Source organism: Choristoneura fumiferana, chromosome 7, assembly GCF_025370935.1.
Source record: "Choristoneura fumiferana chromosome 7, NRCan_CFum_1, whole genome shotgun sequence".
Taxonomy (NCBI): domain Eukaryota; kingdom Metazoa; phylum Arthropoda; class Insecta; order Lepidoptera; family Tortricidae; genus Choristoneura; species Choristoneura fumiferana.
In genome coordinates, this window is record NC_133478.1 from 646,474 (window position 1) to 670,317 (window position 23,844).

General features: G+C 38.0%; 2 protein-coding genes across 2 annotated transcripts in view; one reads left to right on the forward strand and one right to left on the reverse strand.

The window, feature by feature from the left end:
- Window positions 1–23,844, forward strand: part of LOC141429467 (uncharacterized) — a 114,276-nt gene that overhangs the window by 42,752 nt on the left and 47,680 nt on the right. The gene's annotated exons all lie outside the window — the stretch shown is intronic.
- Window positions 604–17,085, reverse strand: LOC141429465 (aldehyde oxidase 1-like). Its single transcript, XM_074089772.1, has 17 exons — window positions 16,975–17,085; window positions 15,425–15,579; window positions 14,712–14,872; window positions 9,470–9,852; window positions 9,140–9,363; window positions 8,305–8,407; window positions 8,076–8,203; window positions 7,338–7,628; window positions 6,866–7,027; window positions 5,941–6,069; window positions 4,898–5,382; window positions 4,140–4,323; window positions 3,524–3,719; window positions 2,684–3,447; window positions 2,403–2,595; window positions 1,923–2,036; window positions 604–805 (listed from the first exon to the last, which is right to left on the reverse strand). The coding sequence occupies exons 1-17, from the start codon at window positions 17,015–17,017 to the stop codon at window positions 735–737; spliced, it is 3,786 nt and encodes a 1,261-aa protein (XP_073945873.1). The 5' UTR covers window positions 17,018–17,085; the 3' UTR covers window positions 604–734.

Here is a 23,844-nt window from a genome sequence, read left to right on the forward strand (position 1 = left end):
TTTACCCGACTGCGAAGAAGGAGGGTTATGTGTTTGACGCGTATGTATGTATTCATATGTCCTCTCGTAACTACTCAACGGCTGAACCGATTTTGATAAATGATACGTCATTGGATTCATCTTGATGACGCGAGTGACAGTGGGTTCATGAAATTCTTGAAAAATCATAAGTTTTCAAAAAATGTTTTTTATTCAAATCTGTCGAGTAGGGTATCAAATAAAAGCTAATAGCTAGCCCATTCTAAATATACAATATGGGTTATAATAGTTTTAATCTACCATTTTCACAGAACTATTAAAAAAGGGTGAAATAAAAAATATATTTAAAGGTTAAAAAAACCCGACAGCCTAAAAAAGACTAAAAAGAAGAAAACCTGTCTAGTGGGCTAGAACTTTGTTAAGTAGCTCACTTAAAGTTCAACAGTCGGGACCCATTTAAATCGTGATACTCAAAAAAAGCTTAACTAATGGGTCCCGACTCTTGAACTTTAAGTTAGCTACTTAACAAAGTTCTAGCCAACTAGACTTGTTTTCTTCTTTTTAGTCTTTTTTAAGGCAGTCGGGTTTTTTGATTTTTTTTTTTAATTATTGGTTATTATTTATTAATATATTTCTCTTAAAACTGAAACCACTTTTTAAGCAGCAGTACCAAGTCTAATCACATTGATTTTGGAGCTTAATACACAGTTATTAATTTCAAAGGTTGTTTTATTCAGTGTATGTACAAAAATAAGTCAGATAAATTTAAAATCCGAGTATTTTGTTGCTGTGTGCAACTGGATAGCTTCTCTAGTATACGGCCCATCTGAAAAAATAAATAAATTTGGCTACAGATTTTGTTACAGTAACAACATTAACCATTACTGTTTGCGTGGCATCCTGGCACCCACTGCAAAAAATTCAATATCGCAACTTTGACAAAACACGACGAGGAATAACCGCAACTAACTAACGACACTGGCAAACCCGCAGCTAATTTGCCCAATCAATCATTAGTTGGAGCTATAGCTAATTATTTAGATCCTTTGCTAACACACACACACACAAACATCACGCCTGTATTCCCAAATGGGGTAGGCAGAGCACACGGAACGTTACCACTTCGGAGCCACTTTTAGCAATTTTAGGTTTAGTTTGACAAAAAAAAGGTACAATAGTGACAGGTTGCTAGCCTGTCGCCTACGGTATACCTTAACCTATATCCTCAGGCGCCTCTTACGACATCCACGGAAGTAGCGGGGAGGTGTAATTCTAACCACACTGGTGCTAGCAAGGCTAAGATAAACAAACATTATGGGTATGTGTGTGTGTGTGTGTGTGTGTGTGTGTGTGTGTGTGTGTGTGTGTGTGAAATGAGTCCATTTTTATTTTGTTGTAGTTTTTTTTCCAATTTGAGTTTCTCATTTTATACTACATTTTCAGTTACGAAATTTCCATACATTTTGTGTAACTCAATGGAAAAATTTGAAGGACAGTGTGATATTGGGCTTATCATAGTCAGAATAAGCAACTTTACCAATTCACCAAATTGCATTGAAATCTAAGAAATGAAAGATATCGAGGAGAAAATAAAAATTGGCCCTAAATAACACATAGGCTACTTTTCATCCCACGGGATAGGGCTAAAATCTAGAAATAACAACCGCTGGGCTTAGAGTGATGAAATTTGGTATATTGGTAGCTGCATGTTTGGAATAACACATAGGTTACTTTTTATCCCGATGTTCTCACGGGATAGGGATAAAATCTTGAAATTTGAACCGCTGGGTTTAGAGTCTTGAAAATTTTAACAGTTGTTCTTAACACAACCCCAATGAAGACCACGATATAAATTTTAGGAATTCCCAGTACCATATCGAATAGTTTAGGCGTGCGGAGCCGCGGGTAAACTAGTATTTGATAACTTTATAAAATGGAATTACCGATCTGGAACCACTTGTCGGCGGGCAGGCCGGCGTCGAGCCTGGCGGCGACAATGGCTTCACGCATAGCGAAGGGAACCGCCACCGACATGCAGAGAGGGGGCTCGCCGATTGCTGGAAACAGTTTAAAACGTCAAATATAGCACAAATAAAACTTTGAAAAACTAAAAAGCACGCTTTGATGGTAGCTATGTATCTAACTGCTCCATTATTAGACCATGGAAACTGCTTTTGGTTAAAATATACCCTTACATCATTCTAACAATCCTCAAAGATGGCTAGGTGACGTCGTTCTGTTTTGGAGTAGCATAGTGTCAAGCTCCCAACTCCATCATCACAGCTCGATGGTACTATGCACTCAAGTTTTGTATCAATACAAAAAAAGAAGTTGATGGAAATCAACTTCAAAAATTCCGTTACATACATAAGCGTGTTAACAAAATTGACAAGACTTTTAAAATAATAAATTATTTTTCTTACATTTTGCTCCAAAGAAGCGCGGCTCAGAGTATGACTTGTTCCTGAAGTAGACGCGGAAGTCCTGTGGGATGTCCCTCGCCTGCGGCACGTGGTAGTCCCAAGTGCGATCCGTCAGCAGCTTGCCAGTCTCTCGGTCATAGACTAATTCCTCGCACGTCCAGTAACCCAGTCCCATGATAAAAGCCCCTTCAACCTAAAAAAAATCAAACATTAGCTTGGTTCACACCCAGCGGGTATAAGATACAGAGATGCCTTAATAAATTTACAGGGTGATCACTTACTTGACCAATATCAATCTCAGGACTGACACTCAGTCCCGCATCCTCAAGCAAGTCCACTCGCACCACCTCCCACTCGCCAGTCAACACGTCCACCTCTACTTCAGCCAGCGTCACACCGAACACGTCTGCTCTCTGCATATCAGCCAGTGATACAAAACCATGCGCTTGCAGGTCTATACTAGCATTAAATGCTGCTTTGATTAGCACCTCCCACGTTGCATCAGTCATTGTTGCTCTTATAGGTGCCAACCGTAACAATAGTTCTTCACAGGCACGTTGGACACCAATGCCAATATTGATTGATGTCAAACTACCTCCAGATATAAAACCATTGGGGTTAATTATCGTATTATTTCCCTTAATTTGAATTTTGTCCATTGATATTCCTAGCAAAAAAGCTGCAATTTGAATTGCTTTAGTATTCAAACCTTGCCCCATGTCGATTCCGCCATGTGTTATGGTTACGCTACCATCATCATGGTAAACTGACAAGGTGACGTCAAAATATTGCGATCCAATAGGAGTCCATCGTAGTAAAGAAAACCTTAAACCACGTTTCTTCCACCTGTTCTGTGCATTGTATTTGTCCACGGCTGCTCTCCTGTCTGCGTATTGGGCGTCGGTCTTCACTCTTTCCACCATTTCCCTCAACTCAGTATAAGCTGGATCTAGATTGCGTAATCTAACTTCTAGTGGATCTAGAGACAATTCGTATGCAATACGCTCCATTATAAATTCTACAGCATCGATGACTTCAAGAGTTCCTGTAAAGAACAAGATAGCATTAAAATTTGCGTTTAAAATTAATCGCTTCTGTGACTTTATAAGTTAATTACTTACCAGGAGACCGACACCATGTATTGCTCGCAGTGTCTGTGGTCACAGTGAAAACCTTGAAGTTCCATCGAGCCTTTTCATAACAGTTGTTGTAGGCGTCCAAAGTAAACAAGGAGAATGGTTCATCAACTACATAGCCATTGTCCATGTACACATTCTCGTTACAATATTGCACTCTTCCAGTAGCGTCAACGGCTACCTAAAAAGTATGTATAATAAAGTGTTAATTTACATTACATTCATGTCTATGTTCTTCTTTTTTTGTATAGCTCATTCACTAAAATAAGACGGGTAGCTTTGTTGTCACTCTCACTCACCATCTCAATTACATTTTCAATTTTTTCGGCCAAACGGTAAAAGATGATGAAAGAAAGAGATGGTAAATGCCAACCAAAATAAACCGGTTTTACCCAAACTTGCATTTCCAAGTTTGGTGAGCTCCAGCAGGAAGCTGGAGTTTCGGTTTAGTATAGCAAAGTAAATAAATAAAATAGATACTAACATAGACTTTAAAAAAAACTTTAGTATAATATTTTCAATCCACTGCAAAGAAAAGGCCATTTGGTAGAAAACCTGCCGTAACTAAAACCGAGGATTGGAGAAGGCTCGGGTAATTTACCTCATATTCAGTAGAACATGGCAGCCTCTTTCCCACAGCCTGAGAGAGTGTGACAAGCGGCAGTATGACGCGGCAGGGCCGATTCAGCTTGTGTGTGACCAGCGCGCACGCCACAGCTACTTGGTTCCCTCGAGAGATCTTGATGCCGTACGCCCCTCCTAGTCGACGCACGTAGACATCTATCCTTAAAAAGCAACCAAAACGTGTCTTCATCAGTATCGCATGCAAGGAATGATTAACTGGTTCAGGCGTTACTTTGCGCATGCCTATATAAACTATTTACAACCTTTTGTCTTGCTCCTCCGCTAGCAAAACTGCGTGCTAGGTGGGAACAAGATAAATGCATTTCCACCGCAAGTGGAGTGAACTCCGTACGGGCTCAGTTTAACTTTAGTCGATCGATGTAAATTTAACTGATTCCCTTCGAAGTCCGCTCCACTCGAATATGGGCAAAAAGGTTTAACCTTTTTTAATTTATTTACCTACGTGCTGTTAGGCTTTGGGTAGTTTCTTGCTTTTCATGATTTTAAGTCAGCCAAAAACATCCTATTGGTTTAAAATCGAGCTTTTGTGTCAAATCTTCGTTTAAATCGTCCACGTATTCTTGAGTAAAAGGTAACTGACAGAAAAAAATAGACGAATAGCAATATGATCATACATAAGTTTCTTTTTCCTAATGAATTACAAAACATACCATTTGTAAACAACACTGTTTTTTCATGGTGGTGCAAAAAATACTTTAATTTTCTGGCACTTACTTGTTTTCCTGCATTTTTATAGCTCGTGATATGACGACTTGTATTCCATCCATGTGCTGTGAGGTTGGATGTACCTCCATACCCTCCTCAGTCGGTTTTGTCACACACATAAGTGTTTCCATGCAAAAATGTTGCTGATGATATATTGTTTCTTCACCTTTCACTACTTTAAATATATCAGTTCCTTTAGTACCCCCAGCGTTTTCGCCAGCCATATTAGTTCTACTAGCAATCTTCTTGGCTTCTTTGATATCGATGACAGGTTTCTTAATGTTATTATATTTTACATGTACAAGTTTTGCAGCCTTTTCGGCAATGTATTTTGTCTCGGCAACAACTAAGCCAATGACTTGCCCGTTGTATTTGACTGAACCAGAGCAGAAAACTTCTTCGTCTTTGAGATAAAAAGGGGTAGGGGCAGGAGTAAATGAATTTCTGCCAGGAATGTCTTTAGCCGAGTAGAACGCAATTACGCCAGGTTCATGCTGTAATTTTTCAAAAATGATCAATTAGCCCAGTGACCGCTATTTTGCAAGCGGGGTGGGAAGTTCAGAGCCGCCCCTCCCGAGTGCTCATTAATTAAAAAGCGCTCGTGCGTAAGAACATTGATTGGAACAAAATGTGTCCAGAGAAGTAAATGGTCATGGGGATCTTCCAGGGTCACTGAATTAACATGACTTTGTTGCTTTAAAAATAAAGTGACTTCTGTGATAAGGAAAACATTCTGATAGTTATAAATACGACTATTTGACTAAAAGCGTGTCGGAAAACACAGTGCAAGATTACCCTTTAAGTATGGACCATGGGCGTGCATTGGGTCAAATCCAGGTTAGGCAGCGCTAGTTTGCGCCGCAGCACCGCGCCACCTTCCCTCACTCCAGGGTACGTATTGTTTACCCTGCTGCTGCCCACTTGGTTGCTACTACTGGCGTACATTACGCCATGATATTTTGTATGACTCAATGCCGTGCTATGGGAAGGATCTATGTCCAGCAATGGACTGTCGTAGATGAAGATTTAAATTAAATTGTAGTGTCACTTACAAGAGCGTCGTGGGCGTCAATGTTGACGATGTCTCCGAGCGGCACACGCGCCAGCACGAAGGCTCCAAATACCTCGCGGGGGACACTGGGCAGGTCCTCCGTATAAGGGGCCTCACCGGCGCATTGGATCTACAGCAAATTATAATGTAAATAGCGAGTACTCGTATATCGCATTCTTCATAGTAAAAATCAAAGTAGAGTAGTAACCAGCACAGCTTTTAGGAGACCTTGTGCGCAAATTTTAATTTGTATTTAAATTACTTTGCGTAAAAATGTGTTGGGAAAACCCTTAAAGTAAAAATAAAAGCCGGAAAGTTATTTTTTTAAATATAATAGATGTCCTATTGTCACGGATGGATGTCACAGAAGAATCTTATCTTACAGACATTATTTCACGGCTACTACCTAACTATGAATTTACTCGTGACCGCGGTCACAGAAATATGGCCGAAACGTTATCATGTCGGCCTATACATATACGTGTCACTGCACGGAACAGGCCTCTCACAAAGCGGCGTAAATGGGCCGCAAATTACACGCGTAGCTCCCAGCCCAGTGCGGATTGGAAACTTCACATATCATCAAATTTCATCGCAGGTTTTAAATATAATTTCATAGATAGAAACTGAAAAATCCAGTTTGATCATGTTTGAGAGTTCATATAAGTGTACTTTAATATTTAAGCCGGCCCATGTACTTGTTGGTCTTTATCATCTGAAATCGAGTGAGTCCTCTGAAATCTGCCGCCCCTAGGACGCTGCCGCCCCTAAGCCGTGGCCAATATGGCCTATTGATAAATCCAGGACTGGTTCATAGGTCAAACCACCAGGCTGCTTAAGCCAGGGCATGACATGGCTGAAATGTCAAGACTATTTTAGCAACATAATCGTCGTGAAAGATCCAAGTGTGGTGCTAATTATCTTACCAGCGCTTCAGCCTTTTCGACTGGCTTGTTGATAGGATAGAGCGCGGGGTTGGTGGTGAAGATCTGTCGCGCGTCGGAGACAGGCCGCGTGCTGCTCAGCGTGACGCCGCCCGAGCCGTAGCGCGCGCCCAACACGCTGCCAGGACAGAGAGACAGCAGGCCCTGAAGAGGAAAGAAAAAGATCAGTTCGCCCATAGAACAGTTCAGAATATGAAGGAAAGCCTTAATAGTGATATCTTTCTCGGGACGATGATACGTCCGAAGATCGAAGATCAAAGAGTTGTAAGTTTTATTAAGTTAAAAAAACTTCCATGTTGCCTTTTACATCCATAGCTGGAATTCGGATTTCATAGTTGGCAAGTGCTGCCCAGTCTCACGTTACAGTCCTAAGTCGCTTTTTGGGACACCCATTCTAAAACCAGGCATGCCACGAACACAGGTACTGCTCAGACATATACGTGAAGATACTCACCTTATAAAACAAATTAATAGCCAGGTTCTTCCTATACTCCACCGATGGTTCCGGTGGGTTTTTCACCACCACCAGCTCGTGCTCTAAGACCCTGATGGCTGCCTGCAGCGTCTCGTTAGTAAACAGCTTCCTCCCAACCAGGTACCTTTCGGTTTCCTTTGCGTGTACGAACTGTGGCGATAAGCCACCGTACACTATTCTCGCGACGCACACCGTACTTTGACGGTCGCACAATTTGTACAGGAAGCCAGCGTTGACTATAGCATGGGCGTTTTGAGCGCGCTTCATTATCTATGAATTAAAGAAGGGTCTTAAAAGATATCAATGTTAAATCAGGAATATTAAAATTAGCAGTGTCTCCTAAAACTAGTGTGTTTAAAATAAGTATTAGTGGCTTCTTCAAGACAATTCTGGAAAGAAAGATCGAGGGGAAGAGAGGAAGAGGTTAGGTTAGGTTAGGTGTAGCTACATCGATCAGATAAGGGAGAAAGTCGGCGTCGTGTCGTATCAAGGGGTCAAGAGGATGGCTCAAAGGAGGGATGTGTGGATGATACTCCACCGACAAGAGTATAACTCTTAAGTTAAAGAAGAGAGAAGAGCATTGTCTAGCAGTTTTTCTCCTGCAGAGAAATAATAAGCTACATAGTAGTAGTTCCCAAATAAATCAGTAATACGAGTAATCCATTCTTAAAATTAGATTAGGTTTGTAAAATATGAATGATGGTCCTAAATATTTACCTTAAATGAGACGAACTTAAAATCATGAGTCAGAGGAGGGAACAACACATTCAGAATTACTTTCCCTCTCATGTCCACGTTAAGGAATGCCTCCGGCGTCACTATAATGCGATAACCAAAAGGACCCACTGTGAACAAAAAGTAACAATTGTATTACCAGTAACAACAAATTGGGTCATCAACCCAGTATTGAAACAAATTTAATTTAAGAGAGGTTAAGTACACTTACAGATCGTTAGATATGCTCCGACAGTTTCCAGCAGAAGAAAGACATCAGATTGAAAGTCGTGGTGTTGGTGCTTGATCATCAAATTACCGGCAATCGTACCAAGCTAAACAACGAATATCAAATTTAATACCTATATTAGAAGCAAATCTAAGCATTAAGTATGTTAGTTAAGCCCAGTTTAGACCTACAGTAAAAATTGTGCAAGTTGCAATACATTGCGAGGTCGTAAAGTTTACGAATTTGAAGTAGTCAATCAAGAGCCGTAGTAATACGTGCACGATTTTTCTTGCAGGTCTAAAGTTTAGACCCAAAGCCTGATTTAGACTCTAAACTAGGCTTTATAAGCAGTTTGTCAATTGGGTTATGTTTCTTTTCTTTTGTACAATAAAGAGTTTACATACATACATATCTACATACACAACCTGAAAAAAGCGGTTAAATTGGTTACAAGATTTTTATTAAACTTACATCGTTCGTATGCAAGTAATAAATAAATATGAAAGTTGGCGGTTTCAAAATTTGCGAACCATTTTTTGACCAGTTTAAAATTTCAGCTCAACAGGATACCGCTGAGCTGAAGAAAAAACTTATTCATATAAATAGTATTTACTCTCTTCGCATTTGCCAACAAGGAATCATCTTAAGCCAATCAAAAATAGCTATATGTCCTCGGTCCATGTAATAACAGTGAAAAAGACGTCTAAGCTAAACCATACAGACGGACGGAAAGATGCGACAAAACCATAAAAGTTCCGTTTTGGTTTAGACTACTTTCAATTGGCACAATAAAGCACAGTTAATAATTGTCAGAAGTTTTTTGGGCACTAAAACGTACGTTTCGCACAGGAATATGAGCTACCAACAGCAAGTGCTGGCGAAGTTTCTCTAGATACCAGAAATACTCTTCTTTGGCTGCCAGGTGCTCAAATATGTCCATCGTCTCTGTCAACGTCGATCCTGCTCCAAGGACCAAGTTCTGATCGAAGTGATATCCCTTCAGCTCATTCACACTGCTGATGTCTATAAGGACTCGAGGGTATTCATCTATTGGATAAGCTCCTGAAAAATATTTGTTTGTCAGTAGAATAATTCTGGGACCCTAGTGAAAAAGGGGTTAAGTCTGCAGAAATTACACAGTTATTTTCTATTTTATGTGTAAACATACCTTTAGCTGTGTTTCCAGCAACCAACATATAAGAATCATTTCCTTTTCTGGCTAATACATGAAATATGTCGTTTATATACAACACCCTGGCCCAGAATTTCCCATCCTTAAGATTTATTTCTAGTCGCTGTGGTAATGTCACTTCATCGGTCTCTACCACGCACCAGTCGCTCTCACTGCACTTGATTTTCCTGCACGTCTCTCCGCTTTTCTCGCAAATTTTGAGGTCTTCAATGTCTAGAAGGTTATGGGGTTTGGGTGCATCGCTCGCGAATGTCTTGAAGGCTTCCAGTATGGGTCGGTAGCCGGTGCAGCGACAGATGTTGCTGCCGAATGACTTCTCTATCTCCAACATGGTCAAATTCTTTCGGCTTTGTAATAGACTGAAAATAATGTAATATGCTGAGTGGCAAAATATCTGGCCCTAAAATGTATGCAGTTATAGGTAATTTTGTATGGAGAGTGGGCCAAATTTTGTGCCACTCAGTATATTTCACATTAAATAACCTAACTTAACCAACAAAAAATTGGAAAAAGGCTAAAAAGGTTGAAAAGTTGGATATTGTCACTTCAAAGTTTAATATCTCAAAAACGGCTGAACTGATTTTGATAAAACATGTCTAATAACCTTTGCTAGAAAACATGCTTTTAAATAAAAAAACCCGCATTCGAATTGGTCCACCCGTATAAGAGCTACGGTGCCACAGACAGACACACAGACGCACATAGCGGTCAAACTTATAACATCCCTCTTTTTGCGCCGGGGGTTAAAATCTGGGAAGTTGTGAATCGGTATCGCGCGCCGAGGAACTGAAGGCTTGTGTAATTTCATAAAGTACAAGTGCTGACGAAGCTGTGATGGCTTAGTGGTTTGACCTGTGGCCTCTCAGGCAGAGGATCGTGGTTTCAATGTCAGGCTCGCACCTATAAATTATTCAAAAGCCACATGCGGACATTTAAAATTTACCACGAGTTTTATGGTTAAGAAAAACATCGTGAGCAAACCTGCACCCACCGGCGTAGAAATTTAATGGTGTGTGAAGTTCTACTATGACCACCGTTAATTTTTATTATTTACTAGCTTTTGCCCGCGGATTCGCCCACGTGGAATTCGGTTATCGTGCGCTGTTCCCTTAGGAACTGTGCATTTTTCCGGGATAAAAAGTAGCCACTCTCTAGCCCATAAACTAGTATCTCTATGCCAAAAATCACTTCGATCCGTCGCTCCGTTTCAACGTGAAAGACGGACAAACATAGTATACAAACGCACAAACACACACACTTTCTCATTTATAATATTAAGTATGGATTAAAGGCACTAGAAATATTACACGTTTATTTCAGTTGTCTATCTTTTTATTACAATTCTTGAGATACAGCCATGTAACGGACAGTGGACAGCGTAGCTATAGCATTAGGTTTCCCGTATTGACGATGGATATCTGCAATGTAACGCCTGATTTACTCGTAATCATCTAGTCACTCCAACAAGATGGACGATGACTTTGACCTGGTTAAAGCCGCGGGTTCACGGTGGATGCAGGCCGCTGCCAACCGAAGCGACTGGAGGTCTATGGGGGAGGCCTATGTCCAACAGTGGACGTCCTACGGCTGAGATGATGATGATGATGATCTGGTTACTCTTGTTTAGGGAGTCACGCAACACGAGATCGATAATTATCATTTAATTGCTTGATTAATGCTTAAATTAGTTGATCAGTGAATTATCGATATCATTAACGAACCTTGAATTTTGTGTATTTCTTGACCACTAAATTGCTACCTAGACGTTGTTTTTAGACGAAGTGATATCTATCTCGTTTACGATGGCCTAAATCTAATAGGAAATTCTAGAAATTCCAAATTTTTACTTTTACGGTCATCCCGTAAAACCTAAATTGAAAATACAAACTGAAATATAGAAAAACCAGAAAAATAAGACCATCACTGGGATCGAACCCAGGTCCTCGGTAATCCGTACCGCGTGCGGAATACGAATGTTTGTTCTCGGGTATTATGTATAAGTATGTTTATCCGTTGCTTAGTATCCATAGTACAAGCTTTGCTTAGTTTGGGAATTGGTGTCAATTGTCCCATGATATTCTTCTTGTATATCCATTACTACCAGAAACAAAGTGATCCCAATAAAAGTATAGGTAGTGCCATGAGAGTTGAAGTGAATGATTACACACATAGCTGCAAAAAGAACTGATCGCACAAAAGGAGAATGAATTAAATTAATGAGTAAATGTCAAGATCCTGTTGTCATTACACGACATGTGGTAGCTGTGTATCTAACCATTCACTTCAACTCTCGTGGCACTACCTATAGCGTTATTTTCTTTTGAGAAACGAAACGAAACGAAACTAACAATTAATGGGTATATAAATTGTACGTATGTTGCTAAGCGCTGAACGGCTGAACCAATCTGTTGAAATAAATGGAATATCTGTCTTGCTCTTCCGCCAAGTAATGAGGCCAAGTCGTGCGAAACAGCTACGTTTGAGTTGGAAAAAATGTTTTTTCATGCAATTTAACCCGCCCTCCCTCCGCATAAAAAACGTAAATAACCAACGCAAACGTAAATGAACCCACCACCAAGAGAACCACCACCACCACAACCATAAACAAAATCCCGGCCACGTGTTTCGCTTCTCGCCGAAGCATCATCAGCGGTTGTTTACCCTACGACGCTTGGTCGAAGAATCTTCGGAGGAGCAAGACAGATATTCCATTTATTTTAACATGGACCTCCGCAAAGTAACGCCTGAATCTATACAGCAATCTTTTCCATATTTGTTCAAATTTTTGTTCAGTCCGAGTTAGGCTTTAATGAAAAGAAATTTAAAAAAAAACTGCGAGATAGCGATACATACAAGAATTCTTAGCAAACGAGGGAACGACACGACGGTTGTCTATTTGGACCTTTGTCGCATTAGAATTTTTGTCCGACTACTTTAGAATCTATTACCCAACCACTTGATTCAAACAAACAAGTTTAATGATTGTGTTACGTTCTTATGCAAATACAGCTTGACAAATACCGACAAAAATATTTACGCACACGTGCGTCAAGTCAAGTGACTCGTATGGCGATATAAAAAGGCATATAAAACTAATTTGACCAGATAAGATCTCAGCGGATTATGTACGTATCATTAATGAGCGCTGTTACAAAATTGCTAATGCATCGTATTACTTCATAATGAAGTTTCCAACCTCGTGTTAGTTCGGGCTGAATATCCATTGATTAAATTATAATAGGCACTAAGTGAGCGCAGTTCAGGCATGTACACTTTTGATATAATATCTTCGTTAAACTATCCACTTAAATTATAATAAGAGTTTAATACGTGAAAAGCTTAACGCCTATTAGATTACACTTATTTCTCACAACATTTTTGAAATAACGTTCATGTTATGGACTAACGTCATTCAATTTATTTAACGTATAATTAATACGTACAGTAATTGAAACAGATACTCCTAAGTATTTGAAATAACGTTGAGGAGATAATAAGCCTTATGAAGACTGTTTCTTGGGTTTTTGTTCACATACTATCATTGAAGCGTTGTTGATTTCACAGCTTGTTCTTGTAATCATGTGACCCTCATAATGTGCGTAGTGTTTACAATATGTGCTACAGACATTTTTGAAAACGAACGCACTTTGCATTATGTTTGTTTACTTATTTTGTACAATAACGAGTTTACATAGTTAGGTACATACATAATAATAATAATAATCGTCCGGAGGTTCCTCACTCTGCGGCCCTGACCACCGGTAGCTTGGGCCCTACCCCGTTACCAGCGGCAAACTAGGTTAGGTTTTTATAATATTTTTATTTTGTATGTATGTACTTTTCTGTATTTTACTTTTAGAGCTATTATAAAAACCTAAACCTAAGAATGAAAGAAAAATAAAGAACATAATAATAATAAACCCTCTTTTTTTCTGGGTAAAGGCCACTTTCAACTGTTTCCATGCTTCTCTGTTTTGCGCTTGTAGTATCCAGTTATTTCCGGCAATTTTTTGGATTTCATCTGCCCATCTATCCTTAGGTCGCCCTTTTTTCCTCTTGCCTCGGGGGCCCATCCATTCAGTGCCGGGGGCCCATACATACATACACTTTATGGCAGAAAATTGTGGCATGCGGAGTTCAGCAAAAAAACTACAGAAAACTAACTATCCTGTGAGAATGTCCAAAATTAAGAGTACTGCCTTTTCGCAACGTAACGTTTGCCAACCTGTTTCATTTCGCAACTTTTCATTTCTCAAACTCTAACAATGTAAATATTTCAGGATTTATTTCAGGGCCATAGCGTAGAACCCTTTAGGTTAGATTAGGTTAGTTTTATAAAAATCCTGAAATATTTTACAGTTTCAGAAATATTAAACAGTTGGGAAATGAAAAGTTGCGTAATGAAACTGGTTGCCAAACGTTATTCGCCGAAACATTAGTAAACCCCAAAATTACTATACTGACCAAAACTTTAAATACAAGATGAATCACCCCACCCACCCCAGCGTATATACGCCCCACTGCTGGGCACAGGGTTCCTCTCAAAGTGAGAGGCCGTAGTATCGTGTAGGTCCATTCTGGAAACTTCACACACGTTACGCTTTGCGTATTTATTCACTTGATGTCCTCCATGTTGTGTCCGACAAAAGCGAACCTTTAGAGTTCTTCATTATATGCCCGATGGTTGGCGAAGCCCAAACTTTTATCCTTTATTCACTTACCACAGGGGTTATCGGCAGTTAAGTCCATAGGGTACTATATTCCAGTTAAATCGAAGCCAAAGTCAAAATATCGTTATTTAATTTAGGCTATAACAAGCACTTATGAATGTCAAAAAAATCTCCCACCGGTTCGGAAAAACCTCTGTTGAGAAGTATCCGGCAAGAAACTCAACGAGGTATATTTTTTTAAACTGATTTACAATATTATTAAATGATATCTATACATCACAAGTATTTAACACAACTTTATTTTTTAACACATTAGGATCGCTATTTGAAGGGATCGCTAATGCGGATCGGAATATGATATAATCATTAACTTTATAATACGCCTTAGATATTAATGTCTTCTTGATAATAGATATGAAATTTTGTATCTGTTTCATTTATAATATTTTTTGGAATTTTATTATAAAAACGTATGCAATTTCCCAGAAACGACTTTTTGGTTTTAGCCAGTCTGTAAGATGGAACTTTAACAAGACCATCATAATTACCTGTACATAGCCATGAGCCAACCAGGCGAGCAGTACCCGCACTGGGTGCCGTTGTGTTTGGCGAGCGTCTTCTGCAGCGGGTGGTAGCCCGCGTGCCGGCTGCCGACGCCCTCTATCGTGGACACCTCCCAGCCCTCGCACGACGTCACCGACACCAGACACTGTACCATAGATACAATGAATATAGAACCAGATACTTTTGACAATGTTAATCTAACGTTCTCTAATCTAATATTATACTTCGTTTTTTTTACCAATAGAAAGAAGGTAAGAAATCTTGAGGTGTATTTTCATTGAAAAACACTTTTGAAAAATAAGTTACACCAATTAATATATCGAGTCCTCATCGAGTTCTTGAGTGGAGACCGCGTCTTGGCAAACGTAGTGTAGTACGCCCTCCGGCCAGGTGGAGTGACGATCTGCGAAAGGCTGCTGGTAGAAGCTGGATGCGTCTAGCCGAGGACAGGGCCATCCAGAATACATCATTTATTCATCATCATCATCATCATTCATCATGCATTGTACATATTCACTGGTCATGGTATTGTATTGTAAATTATGTTACAATTAGCAAGGATATAATAATGATCGCATATATTATTTTGGTGTCAATATACTCTTAGTATGTTTTTCAATAAAAAGACTCGTCAAGATTGTTTACCGTATTTCTAATGCTAAAAAAACAAAGTATAGTAGATCCAAAGGTGACTGACCGAGTTGACGGCTACGGGCGCGTCCCCTGCGCGCGCGGCGGCGACGACGCAGGCGCCGCAGCCGCCCTCGCGGCACATGTACTTGGTGCCGCGCAGCTCGCTGCCCACGCGCAGGTAGTCCAACAGCATCACATCGGAGCTCACTTCACGCCCCACTGACAAAGAGAAGCACCGTTAATCCAAGTCGAAGGCATAAACAAATAGTACCTATACTTGGTTTGAATAGGTATTTAACTAAATGTAAACAAACTTCAGCTGCCAAATTTGGTACATTCAAGGTTTTTATAAGTTTTACTTATCTATCATTGTAATACAAACTAGACTAGTGTATTTCAATACAGAAATGTACCTAAATTTTTAGATAGTTTAATGGGGGAATTTCAATAATTAAGACAAGACACCGATTAACGTTGTTTTGTTTAACTAAGTAATAATTATAATACAATTTCGGCTCGGTGGAGACGTCCTTCATATGCCGGAATTAAAATCGGCATTGGTACTGAATAGAATAAATTATTATAATCCATACTTACTAATGTTATAAGTGTGAAAGTGTGTGTGTTTGTATGTTTGTCCGCCTTTCACGTCGAAATGGAAAGACGGATCGACGTGATTTTTGGATTATAGACAGTTCATGGGCCAGACATAGGCTACTTTTTATCCCGGAAAAATGCAGTTCCCGAGGGAACAGCGCGCGATAACCGAATTCTACGTGGGCGAATCCGCGGGCAAAAGTATATTATAATAAGCCAAACTAATAAACTTATTATCTGAAGTAGCTATTGCCCGTAACTTCGTGTACGCTGTATTGTTGATCACCGTCCGATCATAACATATTTTTCTACTTTAAACATAAGCGCCACGAACAAGCACACACATTCGTCTTTATATTAATACTAAGTATATACAAAATTAACCCAAAGGCCGGTTGTAGACGTCCGTTGTCCAGTGTAACAACGGACGTCTACAAGCGGCCTAATTGGAAAAACCCGTACCGGTTAAATTCTGATCCCAAATTCAAATACCCCCAACACAAAAAAAACTTCGACAAAAAAAACACAACTAAAAAGTAAAATGAACCGATTATGACAAAACATGTCTAAGAGCCATCGCTTGAAAATCTGCTTTCAAACAAAAAAAACCGCATTCAAATCGGTCCACCCGTTTTCGAGTATGAGCTACAGACACAGACACACATAGCGGTCAAACTTATAACACCCCCTTTTTGCGCCAGGGGTTAAAAGTCATGTCCATTGCATCTGAGAGGCCGTAAAGCAAATGTATGTTTTTATGAGTTTAATTTTAAATGGGTCCCACTGAACAGCATTGCCACTTGCCGCAACATTTAATTTTGCTGAGTGGGTTCGATTTTATACTATTCGATATTTATTGTTTTTTTTTTCTAATGTATTTTACTGTGTATCGATACTATACTAAGAATTAATTAAGAATATCTGTAATATCGTCAGAACGGGAGTTATGGAGGTCCAGGAGGCCTATGCCCACCAGTGGCTACTTAATAAAAAAGAATGGCTGTGATTGGAACTGACCTGACCGGGGCTCCCCGTTGAGAAGGAAGTGTACGCGATCCATGGTGCGCGGGCACCGGCGCGCACTCGAGTGCTTCAGATCTCTGACTGCGCCAGCACATACAAAAATTAAGGTGTAGCTGGGTGAAGACGCGCTGGTGTTCTGAACGGTGCCGCTGCGGTTTTCTGAATTGATTTTTAGCCTGTGAAAAAGCTGTGGTAGTTAAGTTTGTTCTTTGAGAGAAAGAAAGAAAAACAAAGAGAGAGAGAGAGATCAAATTTATTTACACTTTCATTCGCATAGACAAATTATACCGTCAAATCTTAAGTAAACTTAGTATGAATTGGGAAATACCGGAACTCGAGAATTCTCAAATTCCAAATTTAAATGCGCCAGATGCGATTTTTCGCTGTTCGTGGCTTTAGGGGACTGAATAACTAAATTAAAATACTTATTAAATAAAATTAGATAGCTTAGTATTCTCCCCCATGGAAAAAAAGCCATAGACATTTTCATTTGTACTCTCAAAAGTTGTTAACTCTCGCGCACATAATTGATGTATGTATTAATCTGTTCAGTTTATTCTTATTTTGATTATTACGTAAGATTATTTTTGTTCCTTACCTTACCTTAATAAGAGGTAGTAAAAGTACCAAAAGAAATCAAAAACCCGACTACTTTAAAACAACCGAAAGCAAGAAAATAAGTGGTCTAAAACCCATTACTAAAATTTTTGAGCTGGTCACAAAATAAATTTGATTTTATTATTTATTTTTTTGTTTTATTTCATACTTTTTGATATTTCTGTGAAAATGGTCGATCAAAAGTATACTTACTTGTATATATATTTAGAACAGACTTCAATATGAATTTCGATTTTAGTCATGATTTTTGATGTACCCGTGGATGTAATTTAATTAGGTTTTTTCATTAGAATCGGCAAATTATTAGCTTTCATTTGATACCAATATTGCTACTTAAAACAAAATATTTCTTTTTAATTTCTCTAACATATTTTTATTCGTGAACGCCTGAAAAAATACATATCTTATGTCACTACGTCAGTTATGACGAATGGAATGATACCTCATATGCTGAAATCAGTTCAGCCTTTTAGGCTACAGCGAGGACCAAAGAAATGGACATACATACATACTACGCTCCTGAAAGTCGGGGCAAAATACGACAAAATTATGATTATGATGCAATAAAAACGTCACAGATTAAAAAAAAAATATTTCATGGTTTTTATTGAGGTTTCTATAAAAGACTCGAGAACCCAAAGAAAAAAAGGTCGAGAAACCAGAAACCCTACTTTGGCTTCAAAGGGCAAAATGGGACGCTCAGGTAACGCCCGTTAGAATCCCCCGTGTGTTTACACAGTTACGGTTAATAATAAGCATGCACCTTCATACTTAGCCTTAACAAAGTTGCAGAGCGAGTTTTTTTCACCACTATACACTCGTAATATATTATTATTATACAGTATGTCTGGCGCGGACGTATATTGGAGGGTGGCAAGTATTATATTACTTTGACATCCTATTTTTTGATAAAATGTAATTCTATCGCAATTAATTAAATTACTAACATTATCATTATAAGACTGTAACTTACATGAAGTGTATGGGACAGAGCCTGAAATAAACTTTAAATTATAATTATAAATTAATGGAATGATAGCTCTGCTGAAACATTCAGCCTTTTAGGCTACAGCGACACCAAAGAAATGGACAACATACATACTACGCTCCTGAAAGTCGGGGCAAAATACGCATTATGATTATGATGCAATAAAACGTCACAGATTAAAAAAAAAATATTTCAGGTTTTTATTGAGGTAAAAGACTCGAGAACCCAAAGAAAAAAAGGTCGCGAAACCAGAAACCCTACTTGGCTTCAAAGGGCAAAATGGGCGCTTAGGTAACGCCCGTTAGAATCCCCCGTGTGTTTACACGGTTAATAACAAGCATGCACCTTCATACTTAGCCTTAACAAAGTTGCAGAGCGAGTTTTTTTCACCACTATACACTCGTAATATATATTATTATACAGTATGTCTGGCGCGGACGTATATTGGAGGGTTTACTCTGACATCCTATTTTTTGATAAAATGTAATTCTATCGCAATTAATTAAATTACTAACATTATCATTATAAGACTGTAACTTACATGAAGTGTATGGGACAGAGCCTGAAATAAACTTTAAATTATAATTATAAATTATTGCGATGAAGCCTGGCTCAAGGCATGCTGACAAGAGGCAGAAACGACACCAAGGCGGTTCTGCACCAACATCCGCAGACTTCTCTTGCCAGGTCTGTGGACGTACATATCGCTCTCGTATCGGTCTAGTCTAGTCAGCCACCAAAGACGTTGTCAACATGCCGAATGTCATCTGAAACAGACGCGTCGGCCTGATGATGATGTTTGACGAGAACGTGACTGGTCGTCATATATTTATTAGAGTTTCGTGGTCAAAATGACAGAACGTCATTGTGCCATATTATTATCCATTTTTTACCAAAATGGATTTCGAGTTAAGCTCATTATTTCAGATCAATAATCTTTTGCACAAATCGTTGTGTCAAAACACTTATTTTTTACTAAGTAAATTACATTCAATTTATACCATATCCACGTTACGAAATAAATAGTAATCACAAATGTGTGCTATATCCGGATATGGCACAAAACAATGCTAAAACTCAAGTAAACAGTGTGACAAACAACATGATCTTTTACAATTTTGTGCCATATCCACTTCGAATCAACTCAATTACCCACATTTAATTTTATATAATTAAAATTAGATACCCACTTTATTTATATTGATTACTTATATCAACGAGTTACAACTGCATTTCGAGATAAACTCTGCAATTAATTTGTGGTGTTGTGGATGAGCGAGTGAACTTCAGATTATGCAATCAAATAAAGATGACTTTATTTGATTACAAAATCATTGCTAGAACTTTTAATTTTACAGATGTACACTATTTCAAAATAAAACATATGATTTACAGTTCGGACAATCCTTTTCATTTTAAATGCAGATATACGACTTTGATGAAGGAAGACAATATGGTTACGATTATACCAAATCACCCTCCCTCCAACATCGAGACCGAAAAGGAATAAGAAATCAAAAATAAATATTTTGACTGATGGATGAATTCCGAATGAGAAAAACATTAATAAAATTAGAAGTTGTAAATCTGTTTAAAAAATATATACCTCGTTGAGTTTCTTGCCGGATTCTTCTCAACAGAGGTTTTTCCGAACCGGTGGTAGATTTTTTTTGACATTCATAAGTGCTTGTTATAGCCTAAATTTAATAAAGATAATCGAACATCTTGGTAATGATGGTCTTCCGAAAACACTGGAAGTAAATAACCTAACTAACAAAAAGTTGTAAAACCCACGACTTTGTCACTTCAAAGTTCAATATCTCAAAAACGGCTGAACTGATTTTGATAAAACATATCTAAGAACCATCGCTAGAAAAGCTGCTTTCAATTTAAAACCCCGCATTCAAATCGGACCACCCGTTTAAGAGCTACGGTGTCACAAACAGACAGACAGACAGACACACAGACAGACACATAGCGGTCAAACTTATAACATCCCTCTTTATGCTTCGGGGGTTAAAAAATGGCTCCACGGCTTAGCTTAGAGACTGCTGGTGCTATAAATCTGTTCTTTTTATGAAGTCTTATTAAAATGAGCGTAGCCACGGGTAAAGATAGTTAAGAATAAAGTATGAATGCATAATTAGAAAACTGTTTTTTGTACGTTATTTCGGTACGGAGGAGAGTTCAGTTTTATTTATAAGAAATACAACGGAAGTATTTCTTATAAATAAAACGATGTAATTTGATGAATTTTAAGCAAATGCCGAGATCGTTTGAGTTCTGAAAATATTTTCAAATGTAAATAAGTACAGTTAAGTGAAATGATGTGAGGTTTTGTAAGTTATTTTAATAATATATTTTGATATAAAATTGTTTATGATAATTTCGACATCATTTCGGGAATAATTGTTACTAAAGTTGCCAAAAAAAATAAACAAAATCACAAAGTCAAAGCTTAAAAATACTTTTAGCCAAAATTGGTTTCAACGTCATTGATTCCGTTTCAGAGCGTAGTTTCTAAGTTATTCTGTCCTCAACAAAATGGCCTAGGGACATATTATGGAGATATATGTACGCTCTTTTGCTGGTAAACTATACTGAACGGCAAAAAAACTGGCCCTCAAATGTATGCAGTAACAGGTAATTTTCTATGTAAAGGGGGCCAAATTAGCTGCTGCTGACTATATTCGCGTCATATTTTTTTTATATCGGCACAGAATAAATAACTGCTCTTGGCTGGATTCCAAATTATTGGTATAAAATAATAATGAATATTATTCATTATTATAGAAATCAAGACTAAACTCAAAATAAACCTCATTGGAATTCAGACGAATAGTCAATTTATCTTATTTATTGTGGCCAAAAACAGCGTCAGTTATTCAACTCGTGCCTCTGCGATAGTTGAGACACGAGTGAGCGGAGTGTAATCACAAAGATCATTTCCGAACTCATCATTCGCTGTTCAGTCGAGTCAGTTAAGACCCTTCTGATGGCAACTGTACTCTGGTCGCGCGGAGTATTTATACATCCTGCGGCAGACAAACGATAGCGCGATCTATTTCGACGCCAGCGCCATCTATTGGTGTGTTTTGAAACTAAAAAGTGTACGATTTTTATGGTCAAGAAAAATTTATCATAGGATAATTAACAATGCAATATGCAGATATTCAATATTTTTATTAAAAAAATGTGTTCTCAATTATTGTATGTATGATAACAACCACTTCGGAAGTAACTGTGTAGATTCTCTTCAGTTTTTTTTTTTATTTTAAGTTTTTACGGCAGTGCAATCTAACTCAAAATATTTAAACACGACCATGTTTCCAATCGTGTAAGTGCGTATTCAGATATTTTTGAGCACTTAAACAGCTTCAATGTTAGATAGTGGCTGTACGATGATCGAACACGATCTAAAAACCGAACATAGCGCGGTTTAGACAATTAGGAGAGGGGACACAATTTTGTAGTTTTTGGAACGATCATTTCCGAAAATATTCACTTAGTCAATTTTTTTAAGTTATTGTCCTTCATTAAAATCGGTTTAACTATTTTTAAAATATTTGACTTTAAAATTACACAAGTTGTTTAAATTATCCGTAAAAAGTTCCACACAGGCTTGGTATATTATTATTATGCAAAAGTAGTTTTGCTTCATCATCCCAGCCTATATACGTCCCACTGCTGGGCACAGGCCTCCTCTCAGAACAAGAGGGCTTGGGCCATAGTTTTGCTTAAATAAGAAAATGTTTTTGATACCTACGAGTACTTTTTAATGGTTACAAAGGCTATATACCCGGTATGGCCTGTAATACGAGCAAATAATTAAAACATAGATCGTACTCGTCAAACTAAACAACATTAGTTCAGCGACTTTTAAAAATAAAGTAGTCCTTAAATTTTCCTTTTTTCATACAAATCAAATACTGCAAGCAATGTACGCCATCCTAGAACACAACAAAATGATGTCCCTGTCACGCTACAAACATCAACCATTTTGCTTTACATTGCTTCTTCGAATAACCTTTATAAAAGTGTAATAAAAATTAAAAAACTAATTATATTTTTAAAAGTCGCTGTTCATTTTGACGAGTATGATCTATGGTTTATTTAAAACATAGATTCAAACAATTTTTCGAATTATATTATAATTCGAAAATTTTATTTCGATAAATATTTTTTTGCATCCAATTTATTTTCAACCAATCCCCCCCCCCCCTCCCCTTTCCGGTGAATAATACAATTGTCCTAGTTTTAGAACTTTCTGGAATGGATGCTACTTTATAATTATAAGCAAGGTACAAGCTTGATTCCGAGACAGAGTTTCAAATTTTAATTAAATTGTTTCAAAATAATTATGAAGGTGTCAAGTTATGGGCCCAAAGTTGCGAATATCTTTGTAGGACACTTCGTTTAGTTGAATTAAATTTGTATTTTATTTTATTATTTTAGCGCTTTTTCGATTGTTGTCTTACAAGGATTTCGTGAATTTGTGCTGCTTACATAAATTCCAATATTTACTGCATGGCCACTGTAATGTGGTCGAAACGTCAGGGTAATTAATGTACTCGTTGTTTAGCGTGATAATTCCTGATTGTGGTAAAACAGCCTTAACAATTTTATCAAGCTTCTTCTTCTTTTGTATAAATTTAACAAGATCTTGTCTACTTCACTATAAAGAATAATCTCCATGAACTTAAACTTTTTTGTAACCTTTTTGTATTTCCTTATTGTACTACAGTGGTTCATCTACATTCCCACACACGTTGCAAGCACATGTTACCTTTTTGAACTGTGTAACAGATACATTATGACGGAATATGTCATACTCGGACGATAGCCATACTGACAACTTATACTGAGCAAGCAAAAACAGACCTTAAAGTTGTCAACCTTTTCATTCCGCGATAGAGAGTAATATAAACTATAAAAGAAAAGGCACTTTTTGATGGCGACATATAAAAAAAGAAACGTTAATCACTAATACTGGTATGATATTGTAGCCTTAACTAAGTAGAAGAAGAAGAAGAAAATAAATTATATGTATATAACAGCAGTGACACATTACAGAGGTTAGAAAAAAAAGTGAATCCGGTAGGATAAGTCCTTCTCGCGTTTTCCAAACCAACTTTGTTTGTTGTTTGTTGCAACTTAGTTAAATAATTCCAACATGTTTTTTTGTTTATTCTTCCATATTTTTCTTGTAATTTCCAATTCGCTGGCACGTAATTTGTGGATTTGGGCCGTCGGGCGAC